Raw genomic sequence first — 13,398 nt, forward strand, 5'->3', positions numbered from 1 at the left:
GCCACCTCTGAGTTTGGGGTGCCAGGCGACAATGCGGAGGCAGGAGACTGACTTTCCTTGAAGTTTATACCTCAAATACCGCCGTCACGCAAAGTGTGTGTGGCAAATCAGCATGGTGAAGGAAGGCTCTTTAACACACTATAGATCTAGCCAATCAGATAAACTACAAATGCTAACAGGTTAAGTACCTACCAGGCATATATCAAGCCCTTTAGATGTACCAATCTCACTTAATTCCAACAAAGACTCTCTTAGATACAAATATTCCAATTATAGAGATAAACTTAACAGTTTATCATAATCTCAGAAAGAAACAAGTTACCAATGTACCTTGAAAAAAAAGAATATGGTAGCAACTGATATGTATCACGTTTATGACTAGACTGAGCCATCCACTAAGCAATTTCAGGGCTCTGGCTGTTATACCCATTCTACAGGTGACAAAATAGGCACAGATATGTGCATTTACTCAAAAATCACAAAGCCAATGAATGGGAAAACCAAGATTCAGATGCACGTAGCTGAATTCCAGAACACAGATTCTTATCACCGTGTCCCCCCTCTGTGGAGAATGGCTCAGTGACAGACACTTGTACAAGACCCTGGCCTCAGTCCCCTTCCTGAACAAGGAATCTGAAAACACCTTAAAACTGCTCTGCATCAATGAAGGCCAGGCTTTTCTGATCCAAGACACAGGAAGATGCTTAACACAGTGAATGGCTGTATTAAGGAGCCTTATACTATTAATAATGACTAAACCCTTCATCAGTCTCTGGCTCAAACAGCAAGAGAAACGTAAGGACCATGGCTGCCAGACCTGCTGCTGTCTGTAACGTTTTATGTCTGTAGATTTTAAATTATACATATATAATGTTAGGACAACAGACTGGGTTTTTGTTTTGTTTTGTTTTTGTGGTTCTGGGGATAGAACCCAGGGCCTCACAAGAGCAAACTCTAACTAAACCTTACCAGTTTCCCCTTTATTTTGAACATCTCACCTCTCTCCAACCCTGCTGGTCTTTTTCTTCCCTTTCAAAATTGTGATTAAGTGACAAAAGTGCACGAAGAATAGAAACTCTGAACTAGGAGGCTGTTTTTGTTTCGTTCCTCTTTTTAAAATTACTTTCCTACTAATTGAGAGGCTGGGAAGATGGTTCAGTGGTTAAGAGCACCGGCTGCAGGCCTGTGGAGCTAACAGTCAGTGTGACAGGTTTCATATGGCATCTTCACCTGCATGCGTCACTAGACTCTGCTCTACTTCATTCTGTCCCACTGTGTCTTCCCCAGTACACACCAGCTCCCCGTCTGCCTGGTTCCCTTTCTCCCCAGTGGTCCTCCCCCAGATTCCATTACCATCCATCCTGCTTAGTTTTTTGGGTTTGTTTGTTTGTTTGTTTGTTTGTTTGTTTTTATCAACTTGACACAAACTGAAGTCGTTTGAGAAGAGAGAAGATCAACTGAGAACATGCCACCAGATTGGCCAGTTGGGATTTTCCCGATTAGTGACTGATGTCTGAGAATCCAGCCCACTGTAGGCACGCCAGCTGGGGCAGGTAGTCCTGGTGGTGTAAGAAGTGTGGCTGAGCAAGCCATGAAGAACAACCAGCCATGAAGAAAGAACAAGCCAAAGCAGCATTCATTCCTCCCGTGGCTTCTGCTTCAATCCCTGCCTCCAGGTTCTTGCCTGACTTCTTCCAGTGGCACATTGTGATGTGAAAGAGTGAGCCAAATTAACCCTTTCCTCTCTAAGTTGCTTTTGGTCATGGTGCTTTATCATAGCGATAGAAAGCAAACCTAAGACACTCTCTCCTCCCTGAAACCTCCTTAAGATCTCTTTTGTTCTTTTCATGATTCCCCTTCTCGTCCTGTTCCCGACCCCTACCCTCTGCCCCTCCCTGCCACCACACTTTAAATCTAGGCTCTGCAGAGGAGAGAGCAGGCAGCGTTGGTCTGTCCGCAGCAGGCTGGTTTAGCCTGACACAGTAAATTCCAGTCTCATCCACTTTCCTGCAAATGTCACGATTTCATTTTTCTCTAAAGCTGAATAAAAACACCACTGTGTAATGTGCCCCTTGCTGAGTCTGGGGAGCAGAACTGGACAGATGGGGTTCACTGTCAGTTGGGTGTGGGCTGTGTGTCCAGGAAGAGAAGTTCGGAACAGTGGGATTCAGAGCAAAGGAAAATCACCAGACCCCGACTGTCCTCCTTGACGGCTTCCTGGCCATGACATCCTGACCAACGAGAAAGCCTTCCTCAGTGCGAAGATAACACATGGAGCTGGAGAGAAGGAGCAAGGCGGAGCTGGAGAGAAGGAGCCAGGCGGTCAAGAGCACACGCAGCTCTTGGAGAGCTAGTTCCCAGCACCTACATCTGGTTTACAACCATGTGCAACTCCAGCTCCAGGAGATCTGATGCCTCTGTCTTGCTCAGGGCACCTGCACTCATGTAGGCATGTGCATGTGAGCACACACACACACACACACACACACACACACAGATTCAAAAATAATAATGAAAATAAAATCTTTATAAAATATCAGCCGCTCGTGTTTGTCTTTTACGCTTTGCAGTTTTTTACAACTGACTTTCGAGGCTTCTACCTGTTTTGATAAAACAGAGCACAGCTGAGACTGAGCAGCGGGGTCTGAAAATTCCCATGCGATGCTTTCTGCTTTGATTTGGTGAGGAGAGGAGAACTCAGGGAAACCAGAGGAGATGACGCACACGAGGGAGGCGACTGAGAGGGAGGTGACTGGAAAGCCACTGGTGCTCTCAGTTGCTGAAGCTGAAACTAGCCACTCAAGCTGTGTTCCACACAGAGCTGAGACTGACCTTAATCAAGTCTACCAGAGGCATGGATGATTGGGAATACGACAGTGACACCTGGTGGCCGTATGCACTGGCTTTACCTGAATGAACCTGTGTAACCATTCACAACTCAAGGTATTTTTTTTTCCCCTCAGAGATCTCATACTGTAAAGGCTTTAGAAATGCCACATCTAGTTGACTGAAGGATACAGCAAACAAATAAGTAAAAGGAAACACATCTTAAAAGTCCACAGGAACCTGGGGAGACTGAGAAGTCTGTGAAGGGTTTGCCATGCACATATGAGAATCCAGGTTTGATCCCAGAACTCATGTAAAAATGTATGGAGGGGTGTGCTTTTAATCCAAAGCAGGCAAAGACAGGAGGGCCCCTGGGGCTCACTTAGCAAGCCACAGGTTTCAGTGAGAAATCTTGACTCAAAACACAAGGTAGACTGCTCCTAAAGATACACCCAAGTTTGACCTTTGGCCTGCAAAATAAGCTAAAATCATACCTTACAGTGTAAGCTGTTACCCACTGCAAGAAAATACCAAAGTAGGACACTTGCTCAGAATATCAAGTTTACTTAATATGTATATACTTTCTAAGTAATCAACTTGTGTGTGTATGCACATGTATGTGTATGCGTATGTGTGTGTGAGAGAGATAGAGAGAGAGACAGACAGACAGACAGACAGACAGACAGACAGAGACAGAGAGGGAGAGAGAGAGCACGAATGTGTTCAGGGACTGTCCACCATCTTCTTTTTCCTTTTTTGAGGCAGGACCTGTCACTGGCCAAGCCGTGATCCACCCGACCCCAGCTCCTGATAGTTGGGATTCCAAGCACATACCACCATGTCTAAGATTTTGTTTTGTTTTATTCTTTGAGACAGAATCTTGCTATGTAGACCAGACCACCCTCAAATTTATATAAATTCTCCCGCTTCTGTCTCTGAGTGTTGGGATTAATGGTATACACCACCATGACCAGTCCATATCTGGCTTTTGACATGAACATTTTGCAGACCAAACTCAGGTCTTCACGCTTGTAGTACCAAGTGCCTTGCCAGCTGAGCTACCTCTCCAGGCTGCAAGAGCTCTTGGAAAGCTTGTTGTGCCAGCAATGGGATAGCTGCTGGAGAAGGAAGTGGGCAGGAAACTATATAGGAAGTAGAGTCCAAGGCGTGGCAGAATTCATCTTCTAGATGCAGCTCTGCCTGTCACGCAACCCTCTGAGTTTATCCCATCTCACCCCCAGTTTGTTGTTTCTCCTCAACGCACATCATCTATAATTGGAAGGAATTCTTACCGGATCAATCCCAAATGGGTAGGGATTTCCAGAATACACTCCTGGGATGGCTGGGTCCAGCTGCAAATATGGATTATTTTCCACGATGTGAGCACTAAGGAGACAATGCAGAGCAACAAACATGATATAAAATAGTCAGGTACAGAAATACTATACTGACATCAGCCATGAGCTTGAATGCCAACCAAAGCCCAGATGCTGTCGAGGTGGCAGTTTTGCTCACTCAGTGGTTCCATATTTGGTGTCAGAATAGCTACTATGGATCAGGTACTACCCTGAGGCCCAAGGCTTCTGAAATTACAGTCTGGACCACACAGGTTTGCAGCCCAAGTTTCCAAAGAGCCATTGCCCTGACTGGAATGCAGCCAGGAAGACCAGAAACTGTAACATGTCTGATGAAATGAGGGCTGGGATGAGGGGTACAGACAGTAAAGGAGAGAACTTAGGCAAGGTGGAAGGAGGCATGAGGTCTCCCAGGGGACACCTGGGACAGTCCTTAAGGACAGACAGAATTTTTACACATAGACCTTGATCTCTGTAAAATTCAAGTCCTCACCCCCACACACACCAAAAGGGAAGGGGAAGAAAAGAAAAATATAAAGGTTGGTCAGGCTCCTCAGTGAACATGGAATTTGTGTCTGCCTCCCCCACCCCCATCCCACAGTGCCTAGGTTACAAATATGCACCGCCATGCCCAGCTTTTTAAGTGGACTTAAAGAGATCTGAAGTTGAGTCCCCATGTTGTTACAGCAAGTACTCTACCAGGTGACAAAGGTCCCCAGCCCCACCCCATTTTTCTCATGAGCCTCTATAGAAAGTCCAGGGAATATGTGCTTGAAATAAAGAAAAGAAGGCTGACCACTGTGACGGGGTGCCCAGAAAACTCTCTCTCCATGCTGCACCACTGCGCTGTGGTCCCAGACAGTGGCTTGGGACATCTGGAAGCTTATTTGGGACACTAGTGTGTAGCCTTCCTTACTGGGCCATGCACCCAACCCGAGGGTCCACAGGCTTACTGTGGGTAGTCTCCAGATGAAAGACACCAAGTGTCAGAGGAAGCAGGCCCAGGCCCCGGGCTCTACCTGGTGACCTAACTCTAGCTTTCCTCTGCCTCACTGAGAACAAGATTCTGCTTTTGCTAGCTGGAGCGTATGACTGAGCGCCTGTCTGCCCTGGCTTCAGGGTGTCTAAAGAGTCTGGAGATGGAAAGGAGCCATTCGCAGGTGCACTGAATAAATACACTCCTACCCACGTCTGCAGAGCAACAAGTTCATTCACACTACAGGGGAAATGAAATTTCATGTCGGTTTGGGAAACCATACAGATTTAATATAGTTCAAAACTAAGTCCTTCTAGGCTTCTCTTCAGATGCCTATCCATTATAAAGGTAGGGTAGTGTGCAAATGCAGCCAGCCATCTATCTTCAGTTTCAGCCTTAATCTTTATTACATTGCCATCCTCTACACCAAGAGCCTGGGCCTTCCAGAGAAACCAAATGAGATCTATCAGAACCTCCACGATTCAAGCTAAAAACTGTCACCATCTGGCCTGGGGTGGAGTCAGTGGTGGGTTATTTGCTTGTACAGGGACCTGATTTCAGTTCTTTTACTAAAACAAAACAAAAAACACCTTCCATTCTCTCCAGAGACCTCATTTAAGTCTTCCAGAAATGTCCACCAAATAAAACGCCCCAGAGAAAGTTCCCTAGAGCTGATCTCCTCAAATGAGGCTGCTTGCTTTTTCTCTCCCTTTCATGTCCTCTACAGACTTGGATGAACAAGTAAGACTCTTGGTTTCCTCAAATAGGCTGGGCACAGTCAGACACAGCTTTAATCCCAGCATCTGGGAGACAGGTATCTCCACATGTTAAAAGCCAGGGCTGTGCCGTGAGACCGTGTCTCAAAAACAGGAAGAAGGGAAGTAGAGGGGAGGAGAGAGAGGAGAGGAGGGGAGGGGAGGGGAAAGGAGGGGAAGGGGAGAGGAGAGGAGAGAAGAAGAGGGAAGGGAAGGGGAAGGAGAGCAGGGGAGAGGAGGGGAGGAGAGAGGAGAGAAGGGGAGGGGAGAGGAAGGGAAGAAGGAAAGGAATGTTACAGCACTCCTGTGAAAAGAGGAGGAGGAAGAAGAGGAGGAGGAAGAAGAGGAGGAGGAAGAGGCAGGACAGGAAGCAAGGCTGTAACTGCATCATTTCTGACTCTCTGAAACCCTCTCTCCCTAGATCCACACCCCTGAAGTGTTATGCTTCCAGTGTGATTAGCAGCTCAAACAGTTGTAGAAAGTACCTGGGAGAAACAGACTGTGGCGTTAGAGAGCTTCTAGGCCCCTGCTTCCATCCAGCTAGCTTCCTGCACCCTGTACCCACCGTCCTGACTGTCAGCCACAAGCAATCCTGGACGCTGGCAATGCAAACGCAAACTCATGATCTCCTCGTGGCTCTTAGTACTGAACTCTAGCTTTCCTGAGCAGCCTAAGAAATGTCCTGCTGCGTGTGGTGGGGGATGGGGGATGGGGGTGGGGGGTGAGGAACACTGAAAGCTGAGGGTCTGTCTACTTCATCACCTGTGCCTGCCTTTTAAAAGCCAAGCCTTTCCTAAGTAGGGATTTAGCAAATCTCCACATGAGAGCAAAGCATATTGCCAACCTCACCCTCTTGGGTATGAAGCCCCTCCGGGGATGCTCAGTTTCTAAGTTCTGGACCATCTATTTTTACAAAAGAGCCTGCTGCATGGCGCACCTTCCACAACATATATTTAATTGAGCTGGAATTTGACAAGCTATCTCTCTACAGCCAGTTCAGTGGCTGAGTAATCTATTTTTATCTATTGCACAAAATAGATAAAATAGATACTGGGGCTGGGGAGCTGGCCTGGCAGTTAAGAGTACTTGCTGCTCTTGCAGAAGACCTGAATTCTATTCCCAGCAACCAAATAGCTCAGAAAAGCTATCTATAGCTGTAATTCCAGTGAATCCAATGCCCTCTTCTGACCTCTGTTTGCATTCACATACTGTACATATATGAACATGTAGGCAAAACATTCATACATGTCAAATACTAATAAATAATTTTTTTAAGATTTATTTATTTATTATATGTAAGTACATTGTAGCTGTTTTCAGACATACCAGAAGAGGGCGTCAGATCTCATTATGGATGGTTGTGAACCACCATGTGGTTGCTGGGAATTGAACTCAGGACCTTTGGAAGAGCAGTCAGTGCTCTTAACCACTGAGCCATCTCTCCAGCCCCCTAATAAATAATTTTTTAAAAACTGTATTATTGGGTGAAATTTCAGGGGCAGCCATGGTCAGAGCCATGCGGTCTTTGGACGACCTGCATGCATGCCCTAGCAGGCTATAAACTTACTTCCATGAGCCGTTTCTGAACATAGGCTGGACACTCCAAGAGGAGCCAAAGATGTTAAAAGATTTGGAGAAACAGTCATTGTAGATCAAGCCGGTGTAGATGGAGAAGATGCCCATGAGCAGGATCAGATAGCGCCCGTTGAAGAAGATGTTCCACATCTGGCCCAGGAAAAAAGGGTGAGTGTCAGTGGGCTCTGAAGTGATACAGGAGGGAGAGAGACATGGAATATGTCCAGCATCAGTAGTGTGGGGAGAGATGACATGACCAAGGCAGACATCATATTCCCACACACATGAGCATATGTAGGTCAGTTAGAGAACCCCGGGGCCTTTATTCACTGTGCCAACAAAACCATGTAAGCCTCATGTTCTCTCTTTCCACAGAATGGATGGCTATGCACACTGAGGCCTCATCTACTGAGTCTCCAGCACCTCCGGGAGACAGGTCCTGAGCTGGCCTCTGCCCCACGATTGCAAGTCAGCTCTGTATGCCTTTGGGGCTTTGTCTTCACAGAGACAAAGCACAGCTGGGCTTCTGTTTGTCACATCTGCTAGGGAAAGCAGTTTCCTGGAATGCTGGCTGGGGGTGTCGTTCATTCTAAGAGCTGATGCTAAGTCCATTTGCTAATTTAAATGTCTTCTATGGAAAATGACATCTGTTAAGCTTGTCCTGGAAGACTGAATTGGTCACAAGACTGGCCTTGCTTATGATTAACTCACAATGGCATCATGGCCATTGGATTCTAACCAATCCAGCATGTGCCAGAGGACTATAGCCATTCTTACAGTCTGGAACATAGCTAAGGGCATGGCTCCACTCTGTCAAGTGTATTACCATGAGCTTATCCTTCATGAACTGACTGGCAGATAAACTCTAACCAACACAGGCATGGGGGCTCTTTGTTCACAATACCGTGGAAGGAGACCGTGCCAAAGGCAGTGAGAAGTGAGGTACCAATATCCAGGACTCCTTGGGGTTTCTTAAAGGTTCTGTCATGAACAAAATATTCATGGTACTTTAAGATAGGTTTTAAAGGAAACTACAAATCATGTGTAATTCTTGATGACAATTTTTTAAAAATACATATTTTATAGACAAGCACAAACACAGAGAATGGAAATATATTCAAAATCATTCATCAAGATCTTATCTCTAGGTGTCTAAACTGCAATATGACATGGGTTCTACAATTAACACATATTGCTTTTATAATCAGAGTAAAGAAAGTTGTTGTTTTTTTTTTTTTTTAATTAAGAGGAGGCTAGATTTAATTCCAGCATTCCAGAGGCAGAAGTAAGCAGATCTCTGTGAGTTTGAGACTATCTCTGATTATATAGTGAGATCCTGTCAATAATAATATGATAATAATGGCGGTGATGATGATGATGGGCTGGAGGTGTAACCTCATGGTAGAACCCTTTCTTAGCACACACAGGCCCAGGGTTTGTTCCCCAATACCCTCAACCATCAACAAAAACCAATGCTTTGAGTTTGTCTAGCATGCAACATAAACCTGGCATAGCAGTGCATGCCTGCAATCTCAGAGTTGGAGAAACTGAGGGGACTTCTGACAGAAGTAGAGGCAGGAAGCTCTACTTCATCATCCTTGACTACACAATGAGTCTGAAGCCAGGCTTGGATAGACGAGACTCTGTCTCAAAAGTAAATAAATAAATTAATAAATAAATAAATAAATAAAATTTAAAAAGCAAAAGCCAATGTCTCCTAATGTCATAGACAAAGAAAAAAAATAGATGAGCTTACTACAGCAAGAAACCCCATACTGTTTAAGAGTTTTATGTTGAATTGGGTTATTTTTACAAATATATACTATTCCTTATAGTGACAATCACATACGCATTTTTAAAAAGATTGATTCTTACAGTTATTTCCTATGTGTGCATCTGTGTGAGCACACACCACACATGTGAAGGTACCTGAGGAGGTCAGAAGAGGGCGCTAGATCCCCTGGAGAGGGAGTTACAGGTGGTTGTGAGCCATCCACCATGGGTGCTAGGGACCACACTCAGGTCTTTTAGAGGAGCCCCTAACTGCTGAGCCATCACTCTGGCCCCTCACATATACATTTTGCATCTGTCTTTTGTTTGTTCAAGACAGGGTCTCACTATCTCGGTCTGGCTGTCCTGGGTCTGACTGGCCAGAGTAGCTTTGAAGAATTCACCGAGATCCTCCTGCCTCTTCCTCCCAAGTGCTGAGGTTAAAGGCGAACAACCCCTGGAAGTTACATTGTAACGTTTTCCCTCCCGGAACATTTGCTGACCACCCACCTCATTGGTGCTCTTCTGAGCCAGCAAGTGCCTCTCATTTAGGACCATCCACAGGGCTGCCATCAGCATCACCATTCCATGACCACAGTCTCCAAACATCACAGCGAACAGGAACGGGAAGGTAATGATAGTATAGGGGGCTGTAGGGGTGACAGTTACAGCAGCTGAGGCCCCAAATGGGTCCCCACCCCAACCAAGACTTCCCTAGGGAATCCCCTCACCTCCCCATCTGCTGGCAAGTTTACACAGCCTTCCTCATTGTCTCTCCTCCACCCTCTCCACACAGTCCTGGCTTGGCTCCCATGTGCCTAAGCTAACCTGTGAACACAGCTCTCCTTTCTTGGTTTATACCTGTACCAAGTCTTATACAGTGATTGGAACTTCCCACCATCACAAAGTTAGATGACACGGTGATAGTTGATTTTGACTGCTTGCTGAACTAGATTCCTAGTGAGAATGAGACCCTGAGGTCTCTGGTCTAACTACCGGGTCAATCCTTTAATGGATTCCTTGGATGGTGGCTTTGGGAAGGGGTGAAAGGTAGAACATGGGGTCTCAGGCCTTGTCGGCTAAATAAGGGATTAGAAACTGGCAGGCATCTCTAGGGGACAGTTCCTGAGCTGGCCTCCGGTGTCTGCTCCTCTAACATAGGTCAAATCTGTATTCATCTGAGGAAGTAGATCACTGTTTGGGACTTGTGCTGCCTAGTTTCTGGGTTGTGTTGGTCAACTTGACATAAGCTATAGCCATTTTGGGAAATCAGTTTGGCTGGCAGGCAAGTCTGTGGGCATTTTCTCATTACTAAATGATGTGAGAAGGCCCAGGCCGGGGAGCAGTGCCGCCCTGGTCAGGTGGTCCTGGGATGTATAAGAAAGTGAGCTGAGTAAGCCATGAGGAGCAAGACAGTAAGCAGCACCCCTCCATGGTCTCAGCTTCAGTTCCTGCCTCCAGATTCCTGCCTCAGTCTCTAGTCCTTCTTGATGAACTACAATTGTAAGCTGAAATAAACCCTTTCCTGACCAAGTCGCTTTTAGTCTTGGTGTTTATCACAGCAACAGAAATCAAACTAAGACAAGACTCTGCCATGCCCCGACCCCTTCTTCCATCCCCCATTTCTCAGCTCTCTTTTCTCCTTCTCAACCTGCCCGTGTCACCATGATGCTCTACCCAAGGGGCCAAGCGACCTTAGACTGAGCCCTCTGAAGCTGGGAGCTAAATAAATCCTCCCTCCCTGTGGTGGCCTGGAGGACTAATGTTTAGATACTAGGTCTCCCAGCTGATGGCACTGTTTGGGAAGATCATGGAACCTTTAGAGGAGGTGGAGCCTTGACGTAAGAACTGTGTCACTGAGGTGTGGGCTTTAGGTGTTATAGCTTTGTCTCGCTTCCTGTTCTCTTTCTGTTTCCTTTTTGCAGACGACAATGTGATCCCCCATCTTTCTGGAACCAAGAAATAAAATAAAGCCTTCCTTCCCTACATTTCCTTTTGCTAGGGCATTTTATCACAGCAGCAGGAAAGTACTACTATAATCCCCTCTCCAGGAAGCAAGTCTGTGGGCATACAGGACCCTGACTCTAAACAAATACAAACACAAGGACGGGTAAAGACAAAAACCAAATCTCTCATGAGTCAGCATTTACAAAAGACAACACAGGAAATCAAATGAGTTGTCTAGTGTCACGGTGCAATTGGATTCACCTCCTGCGTCTACTGAGAGGCACGCCTTAGTAATTTTCAATTTCTTGCTACCCCATTGTACAATCCATCAGATCCTTACCTGGGTTTATCTCTCGGTAGCTACCTACACCATATGCATCGACAATGTTCTGGAACCCAGCTGTAAATTTATTGGTCCTGTTGAAGGTGGGAGGGTCTGTTTTAGTTTCCACTTCTGTCATGATGGGGACCATGGAGGAGCCACTGAGTTCCTGCACAAAGAACAGGTGACCAATGCACATGGAGGAGAGCTCAATGCTGGCACACAGATCTGGACATGAACTTGGAACATCTCCTGACCTTCCAGAAAACTATGAAAGGTAAATGTGTCTCAATGCATCTCTTACATGAAAGCATCAAAAAGGCAGAGCCCATCTTGGTTCTCTGACCATCTTCCCCCAACTCCATCCCCAACACATGCACACCCACATACACACAGACACAGACACACACACATACACACACACAGAGACACATACATACACACACACAGAGAGACACATACACACACACTCACAGAACATACACCCACATACACATACACAGACACATACACACACATACACATACATACCCACAGACACACACACACATGCCCCTCAGCTCTAGGTTCTCTACTCTTCCATCCCTCTACCTTCTCCTCCATAAGCTCAACCACTTTGCTAATTTATCTTTATCTTTCAAGGTGGCACAAGCTTTCTCCCACATGTATTTTCTAGCTGCCCAGTAGGTCCTCCTGACCCAGAAGCTACAGACTCCAGCTGCCTACAGCTGAATCACCAACTTGCCCCAGCTAGGTCCTCCTTGTCCCCTGTCTTTTCCCAGAGTCTCCACTTTCCCAGGCTCCTGTTCTGTAGCCATGGCAGCCCCATCAGACTAAAGGCCACCATTCCAGCTCAATATTTGCTCAATATTTCTCTCGCTGGAGTCCTGGCTCCTACTCTCTGGGTTGCCACCCTAGTCGGGCCTCACCATCCCCTCCAGCCTCAGTCCTTCTGCTGACTTCTCACCCACCCACTCTGCCCAGCCACATATGGAATGAAACAGACCAAAGGCGTTGTTCTTCAAAGCTTCCTACAGTCTAAAGAGTGAAGCCAAAACGCCTTCGTCTCAGAGTCAAGGCTTCTGTGCACGGTTGACTTAATCCTCCACTGCCACCTTCATAGCCCACTTCTCACGGAAACCAAGACTACAAAGCCACCTCGCCAGATGCTCAAGTCTTCACAATTTTCTGCGTTCTCCATCCCACTACTCCACATCCCCATGGCAACCATCAGAGGTGCTTTGAGTGGGACTCAACCAATGACAGAGGTCTTTAAAAGGGTTTAGTCTCAGTCCCCCCTGATGTTGTCACGAGGTACACCTCAAGACAAACCCATTTTAGAGATAATGAAACTGAGGCACAGCAGAGTTAAGCAACTGTTCCAGGTCATAGAGCAGATGGAGTGGTTTCCCACTGTGTTGTTAAGGAGGAATACGGGAGTCACCTCCTTAGCAGCAAGGCCTGAAGCTTCACCCCTTCCTGTACACGCCCCATGCCAGCTGACACAGCAGCTGGCAGAGGCCACAAGGGATTAGGTTGATGGTGATGACAATATCCAGCATCTGTTCTATCTTCATGCTTCTCTCTGCCTCCTACCACACAAGGCCTTCCACACCCGTGTGGGAAAACACCGGTGACAATTCAGGGGACTGAAGAAACTGCTCTAGCCAGCCTCGTAGGAGGCTTAGCTTTATTATGACGCAGGATGACTCTACATTGAGGCAGGGCTCCAGTAGCTCAAAGCTGGCCTTGAAAATACTGTTACACTTCAGATCCTTCTGTCTCCCCCTTCTGAGAACTGGGATTATGGGTATGAGTGACCACTCTGCTGTGGGTTTTTGTTGTTGTTGCTGTTGTTTTGCTTTCTTTCTT

The 13,398-nt window shown here is 46.4% G+C and overlaps 1 protein-coding gene across 3 annotated transcripts in view; it reads right to left on the reverse strand.

Moving 5' to 3' along the window:
• Positions 1-13,398, reverse strand: part of Atp6v0a4 (ATPase H+ transporting V0 subunit a4) — a 48,282-nt gene that overhangs the window by 15,037 nt on the left and 19,847 nt on the right. For all 3 annotated transcript variants that reach the window (XM_031381564.1, XM_031381566.1, XM_031381565.1), the window contains 4 exons: positions 11,545-11,695; positions 9,768-9,907; positions 7,480-7,637; positions 4,119-4,212 (listed from right to left, as the gene is read on the reverse strand). In XM_031381564.1, coding sequence (XP_031237424.1) covers positions 4,119-4,212; positions 7,480-7,637; positions 9,768-9,907; positions 11,545-11,695 — 543 coding nt within the window. The remainder of the gene's footprint in view (positions 1-4,118; positions 4,213-7,479; positions 7,638-9,767; positions 9,908-11,544; positions 11,696-13,398) is intronic.

This window comes from Mastomys coucha, unplaced genomic scaffold (genome assembly GCF_008632895.1).
Source record: "Mastomys coucha isolate ucsf_1 unplaced genomic scaffold, UCSF_Mcou_1 pScaffold20, whole genome shotgun sequence".
In the NCBI taxonomy this organism is placed as follows: domain Eukaryota; kingdom Metazoa; phylum Chordata; class Mammalia; order Rodentia; family Muridae; genus Mastomys; species Mastomys coucha.